Source organism: Elephantulus edwardii, unplaced genomic scaffold (genome assembly GCF_000299155.1).
Source record: "Elephantulus edwardii isolate Elephantulus edwardi_28Jun2011 unplaced genomic scaffold, EleEdw1.0 scaffold00040, whole genome shotgun sequence".
Lineage (NCBI taxonomy): Eukaryota > Metazoa > Chordata > Mammalia > Macroscelidea > Macroscelididae > Elephantulus > Elephantulus edwardii.
The window spans coordinates 2702190-2720522 of record NW_006399790.1 but is presented as its reverse complement, the minus strand read 5'-3'; the positions used below and the strand labels follow the sequence as shown (position 1 = coordinate 2720522).

The following is an 18333-nucleotide window of genomic DNA, read 5'->3' as shown; positions in this document are numbered from 1 at the left end:
AAATACGTATAATTGTCAAAAAGGAGAAGGGAAAAGGGAGAAGGGGAGTGGAAGATTGAAGAGGAAATTACCAGGACAGAGGAGCTTAGTGGACGCATGGGAGTGTGAAGGAATAAACAAGGAGCAATGGAGACTTGATGAGATAAGGTGATAAAAGTCACAGATCAGTAGTAATTAATTATATAAAACACAATATATAGAAATGATTGTATAAAACAAAATGTACATGAATGAAACAAAGTATATGAAAGACTATAAATGAGAATGATGATATAAAACACAAGGTAAATGAAAGAAACAATGTATATGAACAATTGTATACAAATCAATAATAATAAAAAAATAATGTGTGGAAGTCATCAGTTCAGGACCAGAGTGTGGTAGCTCTAAAAAGTTTCCAAGGATCAAGGTTGCTGCGAACATACACCTCTGTCATCCTTAAAATGTGGCTCTTGTCTTCATGGCTCAATAAGGTTAAAAGAGCCCCAGCCATCACATCTGTGCCCGGGAGCAGAATTAAGGAGTGGAGGAAAAGGCCTGCCTCTTTATTTTTAGGAGACTTCCTGAAAGAACCACATGACACGTATGCTGATCCAGAACTTAGTCAAACCTGCCACTCTTGCCTGAAAGGGAGGTTAAAAAAAAAAAAATGTGGTCTTTCAGTTGTGCTACAATGTTCCCAGGAGAAAGCCACAGTGCTGTTACAAAGGGACATATGGTGAGTTTTGATTATCTATGATTACATGATAAATCACACTGAAGCTAAGTGGCTTAAAATAACAACCATTACCCCCCCCAAAAAATACCAATTAAGTATAACAATAACCATTTTCTTGACTCTCATGACTGTGGGTTGAGTGTGCTGTTCAACTGTTCTCACTTAGAATCTCTTGCAGTTAGTTAAGATGTTGACACCCTTGGGCTTCTCTCCATTTCGCTGGAGTCTGGAGGCTACTCTCCATGTTATCTTTCTCCAACAGTGTGGCCTGAGGGATGGAAAATAAACTTCACTTCTCCAGGACAGAAGTGACACAGGAGCTGCAGCCCTCTTTAACTCACCGCCATGACAATGGATATTTGGAAGCGATTAGCCCAGCTTTGTCTGATGTCCCTTCAAGACAATCCATTTAGCAAACTAAGAGAGGGTCCTTGCTCGAAAAAGCTCCTGGAAAGAAACAATGGTCATTATGCCTAGAATTTCAAAAAAGCAAAAGTAGAATAAAGAACCACAGTAATCTTCAAGCAGCTCTTCACAGCTCTTCCTAAAGCCTTGTTGTCCAGATCTCAGCAGTGTGGCAAGTGATTGAAAAGCCCATGGCCTAAATCAGGAACACCTTAGTTCTCAAACGGACATCATTGCTCCTCAGCCCTTTGGAAAGGTGCCTGATTGCAGATTTGCTGAGTCCAACACGTCTCCTGATCTCCTGACTAGTGGTACAAAGGATATTGATTATGGATCCAAGTAAGATGAAATCATTGACAATTTCAATCTTTTCTCCAGCTACCATGATGTTGTCTATCAGTCCAGGGGTGAGAATTTTTCTTTTCTTTATGTTGAGATGTAATCCATATTGAAGGCTATAGTGTTTGAACTTCTACAGCAAGCATTTTGAGTTCTCATTTTCAACAAACAAGGTTATGTCATCCGCATAATGCAGGCTGTTGATGAATCTTTCTCTTATCCTGGTGCTACATTCTTCTTCATAGAGTTCATTTTCTCAAATAATTTGCTCGGCATACAGATTGCATAGGTTTAGAGAGAGTATACAAGCTTGATGTACCTCTCTCTTAATTTTAAGTCATGCAATGTTCCCGTGCTCTGTTCCAAGAAGGTATAGATTTTTCATGAACACAATTAAGTCTTCTGAGATTCCCATTATTCTCAATGTTAGTCATAATTTGTTATGATCTACACAGTCAAATACATGTTGCATAGGTAATAAAACACAAACAGGTATTCTTCTGGTATCCCCTGCTTTTAGCCAGGATCCATCTAATGTGAGCAATGACATGGCACCACAGCTTCTTCTAAACTCAACCTGAATTTCTGAATGATCTTCAGCAATATTTTGCTTGCATGCAATATTTGTGATGTTGATTATATTGTTTGATAATTTACATATTCTGTTGCATCACCTTTCTTGGGAATGAGAACAAATATAGATCTCTTCCGGTCAGTTGGTCAGGCAGCTCTCCTCCAAATTTCCTGGCATAGACTGATGGACATGTACAGGGTTGCGTCTGTTAATTGACACATGTCAATTGACCTCACCTCAAGTCTTGTCACCTTATCTTGTGACATTGCCTTCAGAGCAACTTGAACTTCTTCCTTCATCAACATTGAGTCTAGATCGTATGGTACTTACTAAAATAGTTCCGCATCAGCCAATTCTTTTTGGTATAGTGACTGTGTATTTCCTCCATTCTTTGAATGTTTCCTGGATCATAAAATGTTTTTCCCATAGCATCTGTCATCATTGGAACTGGAGGCTTGAATTTGTTATTCCATTCTTTTAGCTTTGTTTTCCCATTTTTATTCTCAAATTCCAGCTCTCTGAATGTTCTGTTATAATACTTTGTCTTCTTGAGCTGTTCAGCTCTTTTTCTTTAGCATCTCTTCCCTTTGTTTTGGTTTCTAAACACTCTAGTATAATTTTCAGAATTTCTTCTGACATCCACTTTGGATGTTTCCTTCTTCTCTTTGTAATGACTTTTTGCTGTCTTCATGGATGATATCCTTAATGATATCCCATAATTCATCTGGTTTTCAATCATTGATGTTCAAAGCCTCATACCTATTAAGAGGATTTTTAAATTCAAGTGAGATAGAGCCAAGGTCATATTTTGGTTCCTCTGGACTTGTTTTCTTTTTCCTCAGCTTCAGTTTGAACTTGCACATGAATAATTGATGTTCTGATAGCATCTGGCCTGGTTTTGACTGCCAATATTGAGCTTCTCCAATGATTCCTCCCACAGATTCCTCTGATTCCTATGCAGTCCATCAGAAGAGGCCCGTGCGTAAAGGCTCAGGACACTTTCCAGCCACACTAATGAGGAGCCCTGGTGGTGCAATGGTTAAGCAGTAGGCTGCTAATGGAAAGACCAGAGGTCTAAACACACAGAGAGCACTGAGCTTTTGGTTAGCAATGGAACACTTACCCACTGTGTCACCAAGGCCACTAAAGCTACTGGAGTTGACTTGATTTCTGAGGCTGTTAAATGATGTCCGTCTTTCTCCCCTGGAGTAGGCTGGTAGATTCAAATAGTTGGCCTTTGAGTTAACAGCACGACGCGTAACACATTACACTATCAGAATTCCTTCATTACACCACAGAGGTCCTCAAAAACTTCCCCAGATGGGCACCTGCCCCAGGAATAACCTCTTTGGTACAAGGGATATCATTGCTGATGTCAGATGGATCATAGCTGAAAGCAGAGAATACCAGAAAGATGTTTACTTGTATTTTATAGATTGCGCACAGGCAATTGGCTGTGTGGATCAGAACAAATCATGGCTAACATGAAGAAGAATTCTGGAACACTTAATTATGCTCATGTGAAACTTCTACATAGACCAAGAAAATATTGTCTGAAAAGAACAAGGGAAAACTGCATGGTTTAAAATCAGGAAAGGTGTATGTCAAGGTTGTATCTTGTTTTCATAACTATTCAAACTGTATGCTGAGAAAATAATTTGAGAAGCTGGAAGATTGTGACATAAGGCTTGGCGGAAGACTCAACAACCTACGTTAGGCGGATGAAACAACTACGCTTGCAAAAAGAAAGTGAAGACAATTTGAAGCACTTAAAGGCAAAGATCCAAGGCTACAGTCTTCAGTATGGGTTACATATCAACAACAAAAAAACAAAAATCTCCACAACTGGAACAATAAGCAACATCATGATAAATGGAGACAAGACTGAAATTGCCAACAATTTCATTGTACTTGGCTCCACAGTCAACAGTCATGGTATTAGCAGTCAAGAAATCAAAATATATGTTTGTTACATTGGGGAAATCTGCTGTCAAGGACCTCACCGAAATTCTAAAAAGTAAGGATGACACTTTAAAGACTAAGGTGTGCCTGATGCAAACCAGCATCTTTTCAATTATTTCCTATGCATATGAGAGTTGGACAATGAAGAAGGATGACAGAAGTAGAATCTATACCTTTGAATTGCAGTGTTGAGGAATACTGAATATCCCATGGTCTGCCAAAAGAACCAACAAATTTGTCATGGAGGTGCAACCAGAGTGTTCTTTTGAGGCAAGGATAGTGAATCTTTGTTCCACTTACTTTGGGCATATTTTCAGAAGAAAGCAGTCCTTGGAGAAAAACATCGTGCTGGGAAAAGTAGATCAGTAAAAGAGAGGAAGATCTTTAGTGAGACGGACCCACACAGTGACTACCACAATAGGCTTGAACGAGACAGAGATTGTGAGGATTATGCAGGATAGAGCAAAGCTCCAATTTGTTGTTTACAGGGTAACTGTGAGCCATAGATGACCTGATGGAACCTAAGACATTCACCTTTGATATCATACTGGAAATTCAAGTCACTCAGGACAATTTAAAACAAACAAACAAACAAAAATACCTAGAAGTTACTGGTCAACTCTGACTCATGGAGATTGCAAGTGTGTCAAAGTAGAGCCTTGCTCCACAGGGGTTTCCATGACTAATTTTTTTTCACTCGGGCACAAAGCCTTTCTTTCTTCTGAGGTGCCTCTGGTGAATTCAAACCTCCAACCTTTCATTTACCAGCCAAGTGTGTTAATTGTGCCACCCAGGCAAGCAGGGACTTTCCAGAGGTGCAATACTGAGGGAAACATTATTGACTTCGAGGCTAAAAGAATTAGATCTCACTGAGTTTTTGTTATGTGCCACTGAGCTTGGTTCTGACCCTTAGTGACCACAGAACGAAACACGCCCAGACCCTGTGCCATCCTCACAATGGCTCCTGGTTTTTATGACCTATGTTTTATCATGGTTAATTTTTTTTCATTTATAGTTCTTTAAAAAGCTTTACAGATCAAGTATTTTTGTGGTAGTGTTAAAACATGAACCACAGAGAACTCTGGTGGCCTAGTGGCAAGAAGCTGCACTGCAATTCCAGAGGTACGCGGTTCAAATCCACCAGATGCTCTGCTGGAGAAGGAGGGGCAATCTCTTCCTGTACCAATTAGATCCTAATTGATGGTACATACACATAAAAAAATAATAAAAAGTTTTAAAAAACCAAAACATGAACCACATGAAACCAAAACTTTGCCCTAAAGTATAGACAGACATAAATTCTCACCCCAATCCAATACCCAGTACCAAATAATTCACTATTTCCTCCTCCCTCTATTCCCGAGTCAAAACTGATTAACTTTTGTCTCTATGCATTGCTGTAGATATTTCCTGTAAGTGAAATTGGACTGTATTTGCCCTTTGGTGGCTGCCTTGTTTAACTCAGCATGATGGTCTATCCATGGTATAGCCCGTGTCAGGGCTTGGTTTTCCTTCATGGCTGATTAATGTCCGTGTCACATTTTGTTCATACCTTTCTCTGTTGAGACACTTCTGGAGGCTCTACCTTTTAGCAAATAGCCACATTGTGAAGGGGAAAAAGACATGATGCTGACCGGGTTGTGGTAGAATTGCTGCATTTCATACACTGCTAGTGGTGGTCTGAACGGGGTTCACACGGTCAGAGAATCTGGGCTACTCTTTCAAAGGAGGCATTAAAATGGTCACTCTCTGGAAATCAGTAATCTCACCTTGAGGAAAAGAAAGGGGGAAAAGAGGAAAATTTTTTAGTGAAAAGAAAGAATGCAAATCATTTAAAATAATAAAATAATAAACTCCCTCTGTGACAGGAAGACAGTCGAAATAACCTAAATGACCAATATGGAGGAATGATTAAGTAATGTTTTGGTGCTGGTGTTTGACAAGAATCACAGCTGCTCACCTTTTTTTCTCGGCCTCCTTTGGCTCCTCACACAGCCGCGGGTGGTTGTATTCAATAAAAGGACAACAGCTTTCAGGAAGACACATTTTAGCTCTGTGGAACCAGAATGGAAGCAGTTCAATGTTTTCTTCACATTAAAAAAAAACTGAGAACACGCTCCACCTGCCCTCCCTCAGCTCTGCATAAGTCCCCACTCTTTAGCACATTTGCTGTTTATAGTTGCAACTCCCTCACAGTTTTCTTGTCGTTTCCAAAATGTTGTTTTTTCCCCTTCCTCCAAAGTTGTGCATAAGCTGATGGCGTTCAGGAAGCCCGCCAAAACCGAGGGGAGGCCCAGGGACCTGGCCGCCTCCGCCTCAGGCAGGATTGAGAAGCCAAATCGCAATTTAGCAAACTGGGAGGCTTCACCCAGAGATGCCCTATAATTTTAAGAAAGATATCAAATAGTGTTTATTTTTATTGATGTCAAGCTGCATGTTTACAATGAGCTACATTCAGAAGGGGTGGGGAGAGAAATACAAAGAAGGAGAGAGTATGAGAGAGAGAGAGAAAGAGAAAGAGGGAATGTGTGTGCATTGCTTGGCCAATGCTGGGCTCCACAATTCTGCTTACAAACTAGACGCATAGACTAGAATCGTGCTCGCAGTTTTGTCTGACGGGCCCACAGGACGCTGTTTGGAAACACTGTCCACTGCAGGGGGCTGTCAGTTTTGAGGATGACATGAGGTGGAATAACGACCCTCAGCATTGAACAATTTGTGGTATCAGAACAATGCACCCAAGGCTTTCGCGAGTTAAAAATGTTCCCTGCCTAATGGCCGCCTGTTCCATATAATTATTTTCTTTGTGTGCTTATTGCAATTTTAAAATTGTCTTTCATTATAAATTGTGTTTACAATATAAGTGGCCTCCTTTTCCTACACGTTCTAACACTGCTGGGTGGTTATGAACAGGTCTGAATACGGTATACACTTTTTTCCCCCTTGGATATTATCTTATTTTTGGCTCTTTCTGTCTTGGGAAAAAAAAATTAAAGCCACCTCTTTTCTTTCCTGCAAAAAGCTCTTTTAGGAGATAGCTGATAGTAGAATGGGAGTATGACTCATAAGCCAGCTATGTGACTAGTCATTTTCTGTCTGTGTGACCCTCAAGTTACTTATCTGTAAAATGGGCGGGGCTAATAGAGGTTAAAAGTGGCCTACCTGGAATCAGACAGCCTAATTCTCTATGACCTCTTACAAGCAATCCTAGAGCCTAGGGATATGGAACTTTAGGTGGCAAAACCTCATTGGATTGTCTGGAGGATTCATCAGTGGGTGTATGAAACATTTAGATGGTATCAGGATTACCTTATCCCAGATGCCTCCTTTTCCATCCCCCTCTGTTGCTATTTCACAGGCTTCTCTTTCCTGCTCTTCTATTTAAAGTCTTAAATATGAGCATATTTAGTATTAGAACCGACATGCTGTGAAATCCTTTGTTTCACTTACCATCATAGACAATGCCAATGGTGCCTTCAAAATGTTTTTAAGCAACTTATCTAGCTCTCATTGGAATGTCACAATTTTCAAAGTTAGAGTTCAATCTTCCTTTAATATAATGCAATAGAGAGGTTACTCAAGTGTCGCTTCCTTTGTATAAATAACATCAGAATGTTTCAACCCAAAAGCTGAAGGAGGAAGGAGGAGGGTGAGGAGAAGCCAGGGGGCCATTCCTCAAGGGCAGTGGGCCAGTTTAGTTTTCCTTCCTGACTTCCGTCAAAGAATTCTGGGCGAGACATTTTGCATTATTGGGTGATGGGGAGAGGGGGTGTTGAAGAGGTAGGTGCATGAGAAAAAAAAAACCAAAAAAAAAAACAAATAAAAACCCAATAAGTAAGTTCTGCTCCCTGAGAAATGAAAGCCTTTCAGCCACCCTCTCCTCTTCCCCTTTCCTTCCCTCCTAGGATGCCTGATACCCAAGTTGGCCATATTTTTGGAGGAGATAAAGGGCCAGGGTGAGAAAAAGGACAGGCATTTTCTTGGATGATCAGTCCGTTTTACAGTCGGTGGAGAGGAAAAAAGGCCTTTTTGGATATCTTTGCCTGAGGCCTCAGAATGTAAATCAGCCAATCTTCTTTGTTTATAACTCTGTGTGTGTGGGGACACACCACCCTACCCCAAAAGCCAGTCCTGAATTAAAGGGAGAAGGGGGTGGTGGTGCTTGAAACGGATTCTCCAGCGTGGAAGATTGTGGACCACGTTTTCTATTTGTACTATTTAGAAGATAGTGTTGGTGGTCTCCTCGTTTCTCAGAAAAGGGAAATTTTACACCTGTTAGATTATAGTCTTGGAGCTATTTATTAGGGAGAACGTACCATGACAGATACCACCAACTCTCTATTATCCATGAAAAGAAATAAGTAAAAATCACTCCCAGGTCTAAATTTTCCTTGAACTGTGGGTTTCAATCTCCTTGCTTTCCAGCCCTTCTGGAATTCTAGAAGTAAAATGAGTTGGTTTTAATTTCCTTGCAAACCTTCACTCGAGCAGTTAAGGAACAGTGGCAGGGCCTTGATGGGGAAAGGGGGTAGTGACAGGAGGAAAACAGAGATCAATAAGTGTCCACCCTCTGAAAATGTAAAATCAAGTATCCGATGCCCAAATCAAATCTCCTCCCGCACCCTGACCAGCTCCAGCCTGATTAGCCCTGCCAGCAAAGTCGAAGCTTTTCCCAGGTGCCAGGAACTGTGGACTGGTCGTTTGTTGCCTCTCAGCCCCTTCTGCCTCTCAGTCAGCCTCTGTGTACAGCGTACAACAGTCACAAAGGGCCTTCAAGGCCAGAGTCCCAGGAACACCTCATTGGGTTTGAACTGGCAACGTTAGAGCCTCTAGGTAACAATTGGTGCCACCCAAGGCCTTCAGGCACTGTGCTAAGTGACCCTGAAGTAGGGGAAAGAGTGTGATGCTGAATGGAGACACGAATCAGCCGGCTTTAGGAGCCAGAGAGAAGTTTATGACTTCCCAACTCTGAAACCATTTGCGGGGATCGTGTCCTTTCATTCCCAAACCCACCAAGGTTCCCTTGTGGTGCTCGCCTTTCCTGCCTGGCTCTTCGCCCGCACCTGGCACCGCGGTGCTTTTCAAGGGTGCAGGTGTGGGTGACACCGGCTCTTGACCTTGCCCTGCGCTAGCTGCCACCCGGCGTTGTCCACGGCGCCCCCTCGCGGGCGCCCAGGGCCACCATCTGTGCCGTCAGGGTCACCAGCCTCCCCCCAACTAGGACCCCATAGAGGTCTTGGCGCTCAGAGGCCCTCCTATGTGTGTGTGCGTGTGTGGGGTCTCGGCTCCATGGGGACACCAAGGCCATAGTAGCCAAGTGGTGTCCCCGGAGGGCCCTGACCTTGATACCACAGGAAGGCCATGGCGTCAGGGTTTAGGCGCCCATACCTCCCCAGTCTCTCCTGAACCTCAGCCAGAGAGGCGTTCCCTTCCCCGAGAGCCGCTAGATGTCCTCGGAAAGGACTCTAGGGGGCTTGAATAGTCGGAGGCAGGCCTGGGGGCGTTGGGGTGAGGGTGAGGACAGAACTAGCCCAGCTTTGGAAGCGCTGCCTATCAGGGCTGTGAACGTGAGCCCTTTTACGCGGTTATTTCTATTCCAGTGCTTTTCTTCCTCGTCCTCCTCCTCTAACCCTCCCCCCACCCTTTCTGTTCAGCTATTTATGTTTTCTGAGCAAGTGATTTGCGCCAGGAAATTAGGTATCTTGATCCCAGAAGCGCTGAGGTTCTAATGGCATCTATTCCAGAGCCGGCTCTGTTTTAGGCTTAGCCGGCTTTTTACCTCCCTCTCCCCTCGCAGGTTATTTTGTGATGAACAGAGCACCGCTCAGCCCTCGGCATCTTCCCTCCCTCCTTCAACACAATGCAACTCTTAATTAACCACGGGGCACCCACGCCTCCCTTCCCACGGGAGCCCTTCCATCTGCTCCCCCACCCTGAAACCCCAGCCTTTTATAGGCAGGGGAAGCCTCGTATTGAACTTCCCAATTAGCGAGACACATCACCAAACCAGCAACTCTAAAGAGCTGTTATCACCTCCTATTTTTGGACTCTTCATTTCCAGGCCTTACCTAGTAAATGTGTTGGTAGCCTCAGTGTGACTTTCAGATCCTGCAGGATTGAGGGCAGGAGTTGGCAGCTGGCTCAGAAGGACGGTGTGTGTGTGGGGGGGGGATGTTTTGTGTTTCTGATTGACAAACTCATTCAGAGCAAGAGAAATCGCAAGGAACGGGCGGATAGGGATTGTGCAGTGTTTTCACGACCGCAAAAACTTCGTGGGTGCTGACTCGCCATTTCCGGTTGACCAAATCAAAGAGGGTTGGACTAGAAAGAACCCTTCCTTTCTCCCCTCTCTGATCCTGGCCAGGCTAAGGGGGAGTAGGTAATGGCTGAGAGGAGAACAGTGGAATCTGGGTGCTGAAATGAGCCTGGTGGTGGTCAGGTCCCCAAGAGTAAGGGGATCCTTAAGTCCCTGTGAGGGACTTCAAATCAGAGGGTGGAATATTCTAGAAGCAGAAAGTGAGACAGGATCATGAGACCGGATTGCAAATGGTGAAGATAATCAAGTTGCCCCTCTTCAGGGTCTGTGGGATGTAGGGGCCGCAGGCCGCCAGGCCTTTGTGGGCACCCTGGTGATGGTGACTTTGGCTTTTCCTCCAGCGGGAGTGGCACCCTCGCTTTCACCCACTCCCAGTGATTGGGATTCTGGATCCAATGTTTCCTGAGGTTCTCCTGCAAGGGTCCACCCCGCAATTATCTCCCCTCTGGCGCACACGGGAGGAGGGGTGCGAGGGGGGAGGGGCATTAACCGCGAACGCACTGGAGAAGAAAGGTACAGATGGGTCTTTTATTGAACACTTGGAAATGTTTCCAGTGCTTTTGTTTTCTTCCCCCATTCATTCCTGCCGGATCCCCGGGATCTGCCAACTCCAGTCCCCAAAGGCTGCGGCGGGAGGGTCCGGCCCGCGGAAGATCCCGCTAGGGGGCGAGCTTCCGTAGTGCCGCCGAACCGAGACCCGGGCTCGGGTGGGGGGGACCCGGCCTGCCGGCGTCGCCGCGGCCCCGGCCCGAGCCCAGACGCCATTGTGGGGGTCTCTTGCTGTGCCCATCCTAGCCGTCCGGGGTGGCGGGGGGGGGGGCACGGCTGACGCCTGGACCCAGAGTGCCCGGGGGGTTCCACTATCCCGGGCTGCAAAGGAGAAAGCACAGGGCAGAGGTGTCAGGACGCCCTCAAAGTTTGAGGGGGGAGGAGGTCATACGGGAAGGGAGGGTGTGGTCTAAGATGGACCTGGGGACCCTTTTCTTCTTGCACGTGGCAGGGTGCTCAAGTCCCCCTCCCATGGGGGTCAGCGGTGGTGCTGTGACCACCTAGGCCAGCTCTGTCCTCCAGCAAATCTGGCGAGTGCCTCAGGACCGCCCGTGGGTGCTGGGGAGAGGGCCTGTCAGCGCTCCAAAGCTGGTTGCCCCCGCTCCTCCAGGGGCTGCTGAGGGGCGACAGAAAGAGGAGCAAAGTCTACAAACGAAGACAGCTGAGCCGGGCCAGCAACCGAAGCCACAGGCACGTACCTGGAGGGCTTGCTCGCCTTCCAGGACACACAACTTTCCGGCCAGAAACTGCCCAGCGAGCCCGGACCAGGGACCTCCTCGCCCCCGGGCTCGGGGAATACCCTCCCTCCCCCACTTCGGGCGCAGGAGCCGGCGCGAAGAGGTCGAATGCAAGTTCTTGGTCCCTTTGCACCTTCCCACCGGCTGCTCCTCAAAACGCATCAACGAACCAATCCCATCCACAGACAGGTGCCAGGCGGCAGTGGGGGTTACTGAGGCAGGGGGAGGCCTTGGTGGGCAAGCTAGGGGCCCCGGAAGACCAGGGGTATGGATTAGTCCCATTTCCTCCCGTTATCAGGCTTCCAGAAGGGTAGACCTGGATCCGGGCCAGGGCGGATTACCCACTAAACAAGGTAAGCACGGGCTTACTGACTAATCTGTCGCGAACAGTTTCACATGGGCACATGAAACTGTTCACGACCCATTAGCATACAAGCACAAATAAGCTCGTGCTTACCTCTGCTACTGAGTCCTCTGGCCCTGCCAGGGACCGGGCATTCGAAAAGAGGCTTTGGTTCAGGAGGAAGATGCAGAGGGCTTCAGAGGGAGCCAGATGCCGGCCAGACTCAGCAGAAAAATCTTGGGGTGCGGGGGTGGGTGGGCAAGAGCCATTGTTCACCATATTATTGATCAGTAAGCACAAGTAAACCTGTGCTTACTGAGTAATCCAGTATCGGACTGTAGGCAACGCCGCCTCTGAAGTGGATCCGACTCAGAAAGCAGCTCTTGAGGAGGTTAACCTTGACTGGTTGGAGTTAAGGGGGTGGGGGGGAAGGCAAATATTTCTGTTTGTACCCTCCCCGCTCTTCCCAGCACCGGCTGTCAATCGCGAGGCTTGTTATCCTCACAAGGCTTCAGTTTGTTTGCCTGATCTCAGCAAGGTTTTCTTCCACAAGTAGAACTATAATTGCTATAATTCTACTGTATCATTTGGATCATTGCAGTATTGTTGTTTTCTCTCCCTCTTTCTCTCCTCCTAACACTGCAATAACGCGCTCCAGTGTTAAATTAGCAGGTTGCGGAAGACCATAAATGAATGAAAGTTTGTTAAAAAAAAAAAGGAAAGAGAGAAAGAGAGAAATGACATAAATAAGACAGCAAAATGACTTGGCAAAGGGGACCTCGCATCACAGAGAATCCTCGAGTGTAATCAGGACCTATTGTCTTCCTCTCCAATGACTCCCAAATTGGTCACCAGACTCCGATGAAGTTTATTTCTATTGTTTAAATATATGTTTTGAAGAAGTTGAGCATAATTTAAGGGGACCTGAGCAGTTCGGTGTGGCTGGAAGTCTATTATAGTTTTATTTATCTCTGTGTATATTGCACAATAAATTAAAGCATCTGAAATGAAAAAGAGTGTGAGGTTAATTCTTCTCCAGACACGTCCCCCCCAAAGATAATGACATCTAACTGCCCCCCCATCTCGCGTTTCTTGAAAATACCATTTTGAAACCTACAATGCAGAATTAGTTCTCACCACAGAAAAGAAAGGAGTTTGTGCTATCTGACTTTTCTATGTAATTATTATTTCCAATCCTGGGTACAAGTCTCATTCCCCCCCCCATCATAAGCAGGAGTTTTAAACCTTTCTGACCCCGACTTCTGACCTTCATTGTTATTCTTATTTTAGTGACTGACTTTACAAGCTGATGACCCTCAAGCCATTGTCCTCCAGACAGTTCAGAAAAAGGAAACTAACAATAGAAGGTTCCAAATATTAGTTAGAGGAACAAGGCAGAGTGAATAACCGTGTGTCAACATGAGTAATATCAGCACTAAAATGAAATCAGTTGCATTAATGAATAAAAGGGAAAAAGATGATCAGAAAGTGGCATTTTGCTGACGGAGTAAATACCAGATTGTGCTCAAGTAGAAGTTCTCTTCCTACATAGTCCCAGAGCCTGATTTTTCAAAGTCTGCCTGCTCTTCACGTCAGTTTCATTCTACGAGATTTGAGGGAAACACTGTCTTTTTAAAAAGAGCATGTGGGTTCACAGACATGTGCCTTAAAATAATTTTTTTTTCATTAGACCCTGGAGGCACCAGCAAATTCTCTTCCGCTTAGAAATGTTAGGAGTTTCTGGGTTTGGTGCGTCTGGTTTTGTTTGGTATTCATAATCTCTTAGGAAGAACGAGAGTCTGGCAGTCGATTTTGAAGTGGGGGTGTTGAATGGGACCAAGATTATCACAGAGGTGGGCGGCCCTTCTCCCCCAAAGTGATGGCCCTACGGTCCCAGAAGCATCTTCACTTGGGAACCTTGATCAGTTACCAAAAAGAAAAGAACAAAACAAATAAAGCTAGGGTCTTCACATAGGTCCCCCAGAGAAACATGTCCTGTGCCATGAAAAGAATTCTATTTCATTCCAGAGGTCATTCCATCAGAATTTTTTTTTATTCCATGCCAACCACCCCCACCTTTTAGAGTGGATGCTTAAAATTAGCTTACATCCCCAGCAAAAAGTCTGACTCCTTTTAAAAAGAACAGCTGCAGAAGAGGGGAGGAGGGGGACAGATGGAGGCAAGAAGTCTTCAGCCACGAGAGTTGCGACCACATTGGGCTGTAGGCAATGATGTGGGCGTTTGAACATGATCTGCTTTGGCCTGGGTCGCAGCCCACTCCCTGCGTGTGCGGAGCCCACTCTGAAGTCCCCCAACCACCAGCCGCCGGGTCTTGTGGATTTCCGACGCGAGGCCGGCCTGGGAGGGAAGAATGCCTCGGTGTCGTCCAGCTGCCAGCCTCCGAGACGCCCGCGAGGGTCCGCGGCGAGGGGCGCTCAGGACCCTGTGGCTCCTCTCCGCCTCGCCTCTCCGAGAAGAGACGCAAAGGAGGGAATCAGGACACCGCTTGCTGGCTGAAAGCTGAACTGGACAGTAAAAAACGCTCAACTGTTGGCAAGGATGGAGAAGGAAGGGTGTGCGGAGAGGCAGAAGACGGTCCCAGGTGCCTGGGAACCGCAAGAAAGGTCTTAAAAGAAAATCCAGTGCCAGTACTAACTGAGCTTCTCCGCCTCCGCTCCTCGTCACCCCATCAACCAAGAGTAGGGGGAAAGTGAAACACCAAAAGCCAGAGAGAGATCTTTTTGCTTCTGCCTCTAATAGTAGTAGTAGGATCCGCATTAGGATTAGCATTATTAATGTTCCTGTTCCCAACCCTTCATCCCCCTCAAGTTGTATCTTGAATGCTCCTGCCAAGCCAGCCCGATCTGTCTGCCACCCACCAGCATCCAAGACTTATGCAGATGTTTATGGCTGTTAAAAAAAATCCCAGTTATGCATCCTTGTATTTTTTAATACTGACTGTAAGTGATTCAAGTATAATCCTTTGTAAAACGCTTTTCTCTTTGACACATCGAAGGGGTTGAGAGAGGAAAACCCGGCGTGGATTTCCCCGCCCCGGCCCTCTCCCACCCACCTTGGGCGCCCCCATCCGCCCTCACTCAGCCCCCGACTTGCCCTCAGGCCTCGCATCCCCAGAGAAGGCTTCGTTGCCGCTGTCCGCTGTCCTCCCTCTCGCACAGGCTCGCCACACTTGAGGCCTAATCTCCGGTCACAAGCTGGCCTGGCCGGGCAGGGAGCAGCCTGGGGAAGAAACACGATCGCCCTCGGGCTAACCTTTCCCACCTTTGCTGGTGGGACCTGGTCCCAAGAATCTAGGAGATTTGGGGGGAACTTATATTTGGCTGCAGTCCGGCTTGGGTTTTTCTCACTCGGGAGCACCCAAAGCCACTCGCAGGTTCGGTTCCCAGACATGGTTGGTGGGCATCCAGTGTTGGAGAGATCTCTTAACTAACAGAGAGCAACTTGTGGAGTTAAAAGGGAGATGAATCGGGGAGAAAAATAAGTCTCCAGACTTTGCCCAGATGCCCTGGGCAGCTGACCCTCACTGGTTTTTGTTTTTTTTTTTTTTTTGGCTTCATAGGGGCTCTATAGAAGCCCTCTGCGTAGGGGAGAGCTTTATCTTTAATGAGGCCTTGGGAAAATTCCACTAACAGGCTAGCAGCAGCCAGCCTCAGGATGTAGACAACGCAAGGCTTTGGGTCACAAGACATAATTGCAAATCTAAACGCCATGAGTTGTTTGCACTGTTTTCCACCCCATCTTTCTGTACCTCAGAGGACCATGTGACCTCAAGAGGGCAGAGATCAAGCGGTACTGAGGTCCAGGTGCTGCCCTACGGATGAGACCTCGACTTTGCAAAGTGCCACCTCAGTCTGATAGCGAGCCTTCAGGCCTCTTCCGGGGGGAGCGAGGCCCTTGGGGTGTGTGAAGGAGGCACGCGTTGCCCAAGTAGCATCCACAGACCTAGCCTCCCAATGAGCTCAAGGCCCACCGGAAAGGAGGAGCAACAGGAAGGCGCTGAAGAACTTCGAAAGTTGTTAAACACACACATACACACATAAAGAACATTATAGCTGATGCGTGCGGGCTGCCCCTGCCCGCGCCTTCTCCAAAAATCCGGTCCGGGCTTTGCGCCGCGCCCCCAGCCCGATACAGCCCAGCCTCTGGTGAGGGCCAATCAGAGGGCGCCTCTCAGCACGTGGAGGAGAGAGACTCCAGCGCTCGAGCCCGCAGCTCACTACACTTGTTACCGCTTGTCCTGAGCGCGGAGAGGGCGAGCTCCGGCCGCGGGCAGGGCGGGAGGCGGTAGCCGCAGCCGGCAACCAAGAGAGGCAGAGCACAAAGATCGCAGTCCTACCTGTTAGCACCAGCCGTCCCCCCCCATCACCCCCAACACATACCCAGTCATCCTCTCCTCGCCGGGAGAGGCAGCCAGCGGCCCGCTCTGTGCACCCAGCGTAAAAGCCCCAGCCATGAGCAATCAATACCAGGACGAGGGCTGCTCCGAGAGACCCGAGTGCAAAAGTAAATCGCCAACTTTGCTCTCCTCCTACTGCATCGACAGCATCCTGGGCCGGAGGAGCCCGTGCAAGATGCGGTTGCTGGGGACCGCGCAGAGCCTGCCCGCCCCACTGGCCAGCCGCGCAGACCCGGAGAAGGCCGTGCAAGGTAAGACTGCATCCGCCAGGCACCTGCCAAGGCGCTGTCCCGGCTGGCTGACGGCTGGCAACTCCGGGCCTCAGGTTGTTCACCTGGAGTTGGAGGAAGGAGAGGGGACTACCCTGAGGCCTGGTGAACTCTTCTCCAGGGGCCAGATCTCCCTTCTTCCCTCCTAACAGCCTGGCTTCGCTTTCTTCTGAGCCCCTTGGCTTCTCGCTTCTGGCCCTAGATTTTCTAAATGCTCCCCTTGAGTGGCCTTGCGTGTACTCTGAAGAGGGGCTACGAGTCAGAAGTAGTAGGTGCCAGGGTGACTCCTTGTAGCCACAACTTGTAAAGACCAGAAACCCCAAAGCTCAGTAAATGGGGACCTCCTCCCTGACTGAGCTCCAGCCTTGTCCCTTTGGAGGATTTCTTTATAAGCGGTATTGGGTTTGGGTTTTTGTTAGTTTGTTTTGAGTTTTGACTTTTTTAAACAATTGCCATTTACTTGGTGACCTTTGAAATCTCAGCCTTGGGGGGGGTGGTAAAAAGTATCCCTAGATGCCTCCGATTGTATATAAAAAAAAAATGTACCTATGGCTCCCGGGTGGCTATTTTTGCTTCTCTGCGTGATTATTTTTAAAAATAGAGTTGAGATGTTATTGGAAAGGTGGGATGTTGTGTTTTTGTGTTAGCTTCTCCCCTCTTTTGGTCCCCTGAAAATTCGAAATTCCAGCTCCTCCTATATGTGTCACATTTTCCTACGGAACCTGTTACACTCAAGTTCCGCCTCGAGCTGGCTGCAGAGATGCTTCAGGGCAGCAATTCAATTGTTCGCTCCTTGTAAAACCTGAAAACCGGCCGTCCAGCCGCAGTGCCCTTTGCAAGAGAGGAAGGGACCGCCGACCAGAAGGAGCCATTGAAAAGAAATCGGACTTTCCCCTCTTTTCTTTCTCTCTCTCCTTTCTAAAGTCTTAAGTGGCCCCTGTCCCAGGCGTCTAGTCAAAGGGAAGGAGCGGCTGGTGCCTATAGAGGTCCCCCGCCCCCTCCCTGGCCCTTCCAAGCACTTTTTCACCGGGACGGTCTTTCTTTGCCTTTTTATGCTGGGGTCTGGTTGGGGCCGCTCGTACCCCAAGCCAACCACGCACCCCTCAGCAGACCAGGGGCTGCTCTCCTGCGCAAAGTTTTCAGGGTTGCCATGAATATTTTTTTTTCCAAGTTGTTGCCTATTTTCTGATTCTTCCGTAGCCCGAAAATAGAGGGGGGGGGGAGAAAAACAAAATGGAAGAGAGGGCGCGAGAAAAAAAGGTGGAAGGTGTGCCTGCACAGTGAGAAGGCAGAGAAAGGGGAATGGATGAAGAGATGACGGGAAATGGGGAGCGAAAAGAGAAAAAAATGTGGACGGCACAAGAAGGTGAGGCAAGAAGGATAAGGCAGAGAGAGAGGGGAGAAAAGGAGGGTGCGGGGGGAAGGAGCGAAAAGAGAAAAGTGAAGAGGGAGAAAGTAAAAGGCAGCTGCGAAAGTGGGGAAGGAGCCTGGAGGGCTGGCAGTTGGGTGGCAGGCGCTGGAGGGGACAGTGGCGGAGTGCCGGCTCTCTGACCGCCCTTCCTTGCCCGCAGGCTCCCCCAAGGGCAGCAGCACCCCGTTTGAGGCCGAGCTGCACTTGCCCCCCAAGCTGCGGCGCCTGTACGGCCCGGGCGGGGGCCGCCTCCTCCAGGGCGCGGCGGCGGCGGCGGCAGCAGCGGCGGCAGC

The 18333-nt window shown here is 47.6% G+C and overlaps 1 protein-coding gene across 1 annotated transcript in view; it reads left to right on the top strand.

Moving 5' to 3' along the window:
- Positions 1-16415: 16415 nt before the first annotated feature.
- The window catches only part of ARX (aristaless related homeobox), a 10160-nt gene continuing 8242 nt past the window's right edge, over positions 16416-18333 (top strand). The window contains exons 1-2 of the mRNA XM_006885080.1: positions 16416-16611; positions 18201-18331. Coding sequence (XP_006885142.1) covers positions 16416-16611; positions 18201-18331 — 327 coding nt within the window. The remainder of the gene's footprint in view (positions 16612-18200; positions 18332-18333) is intronic.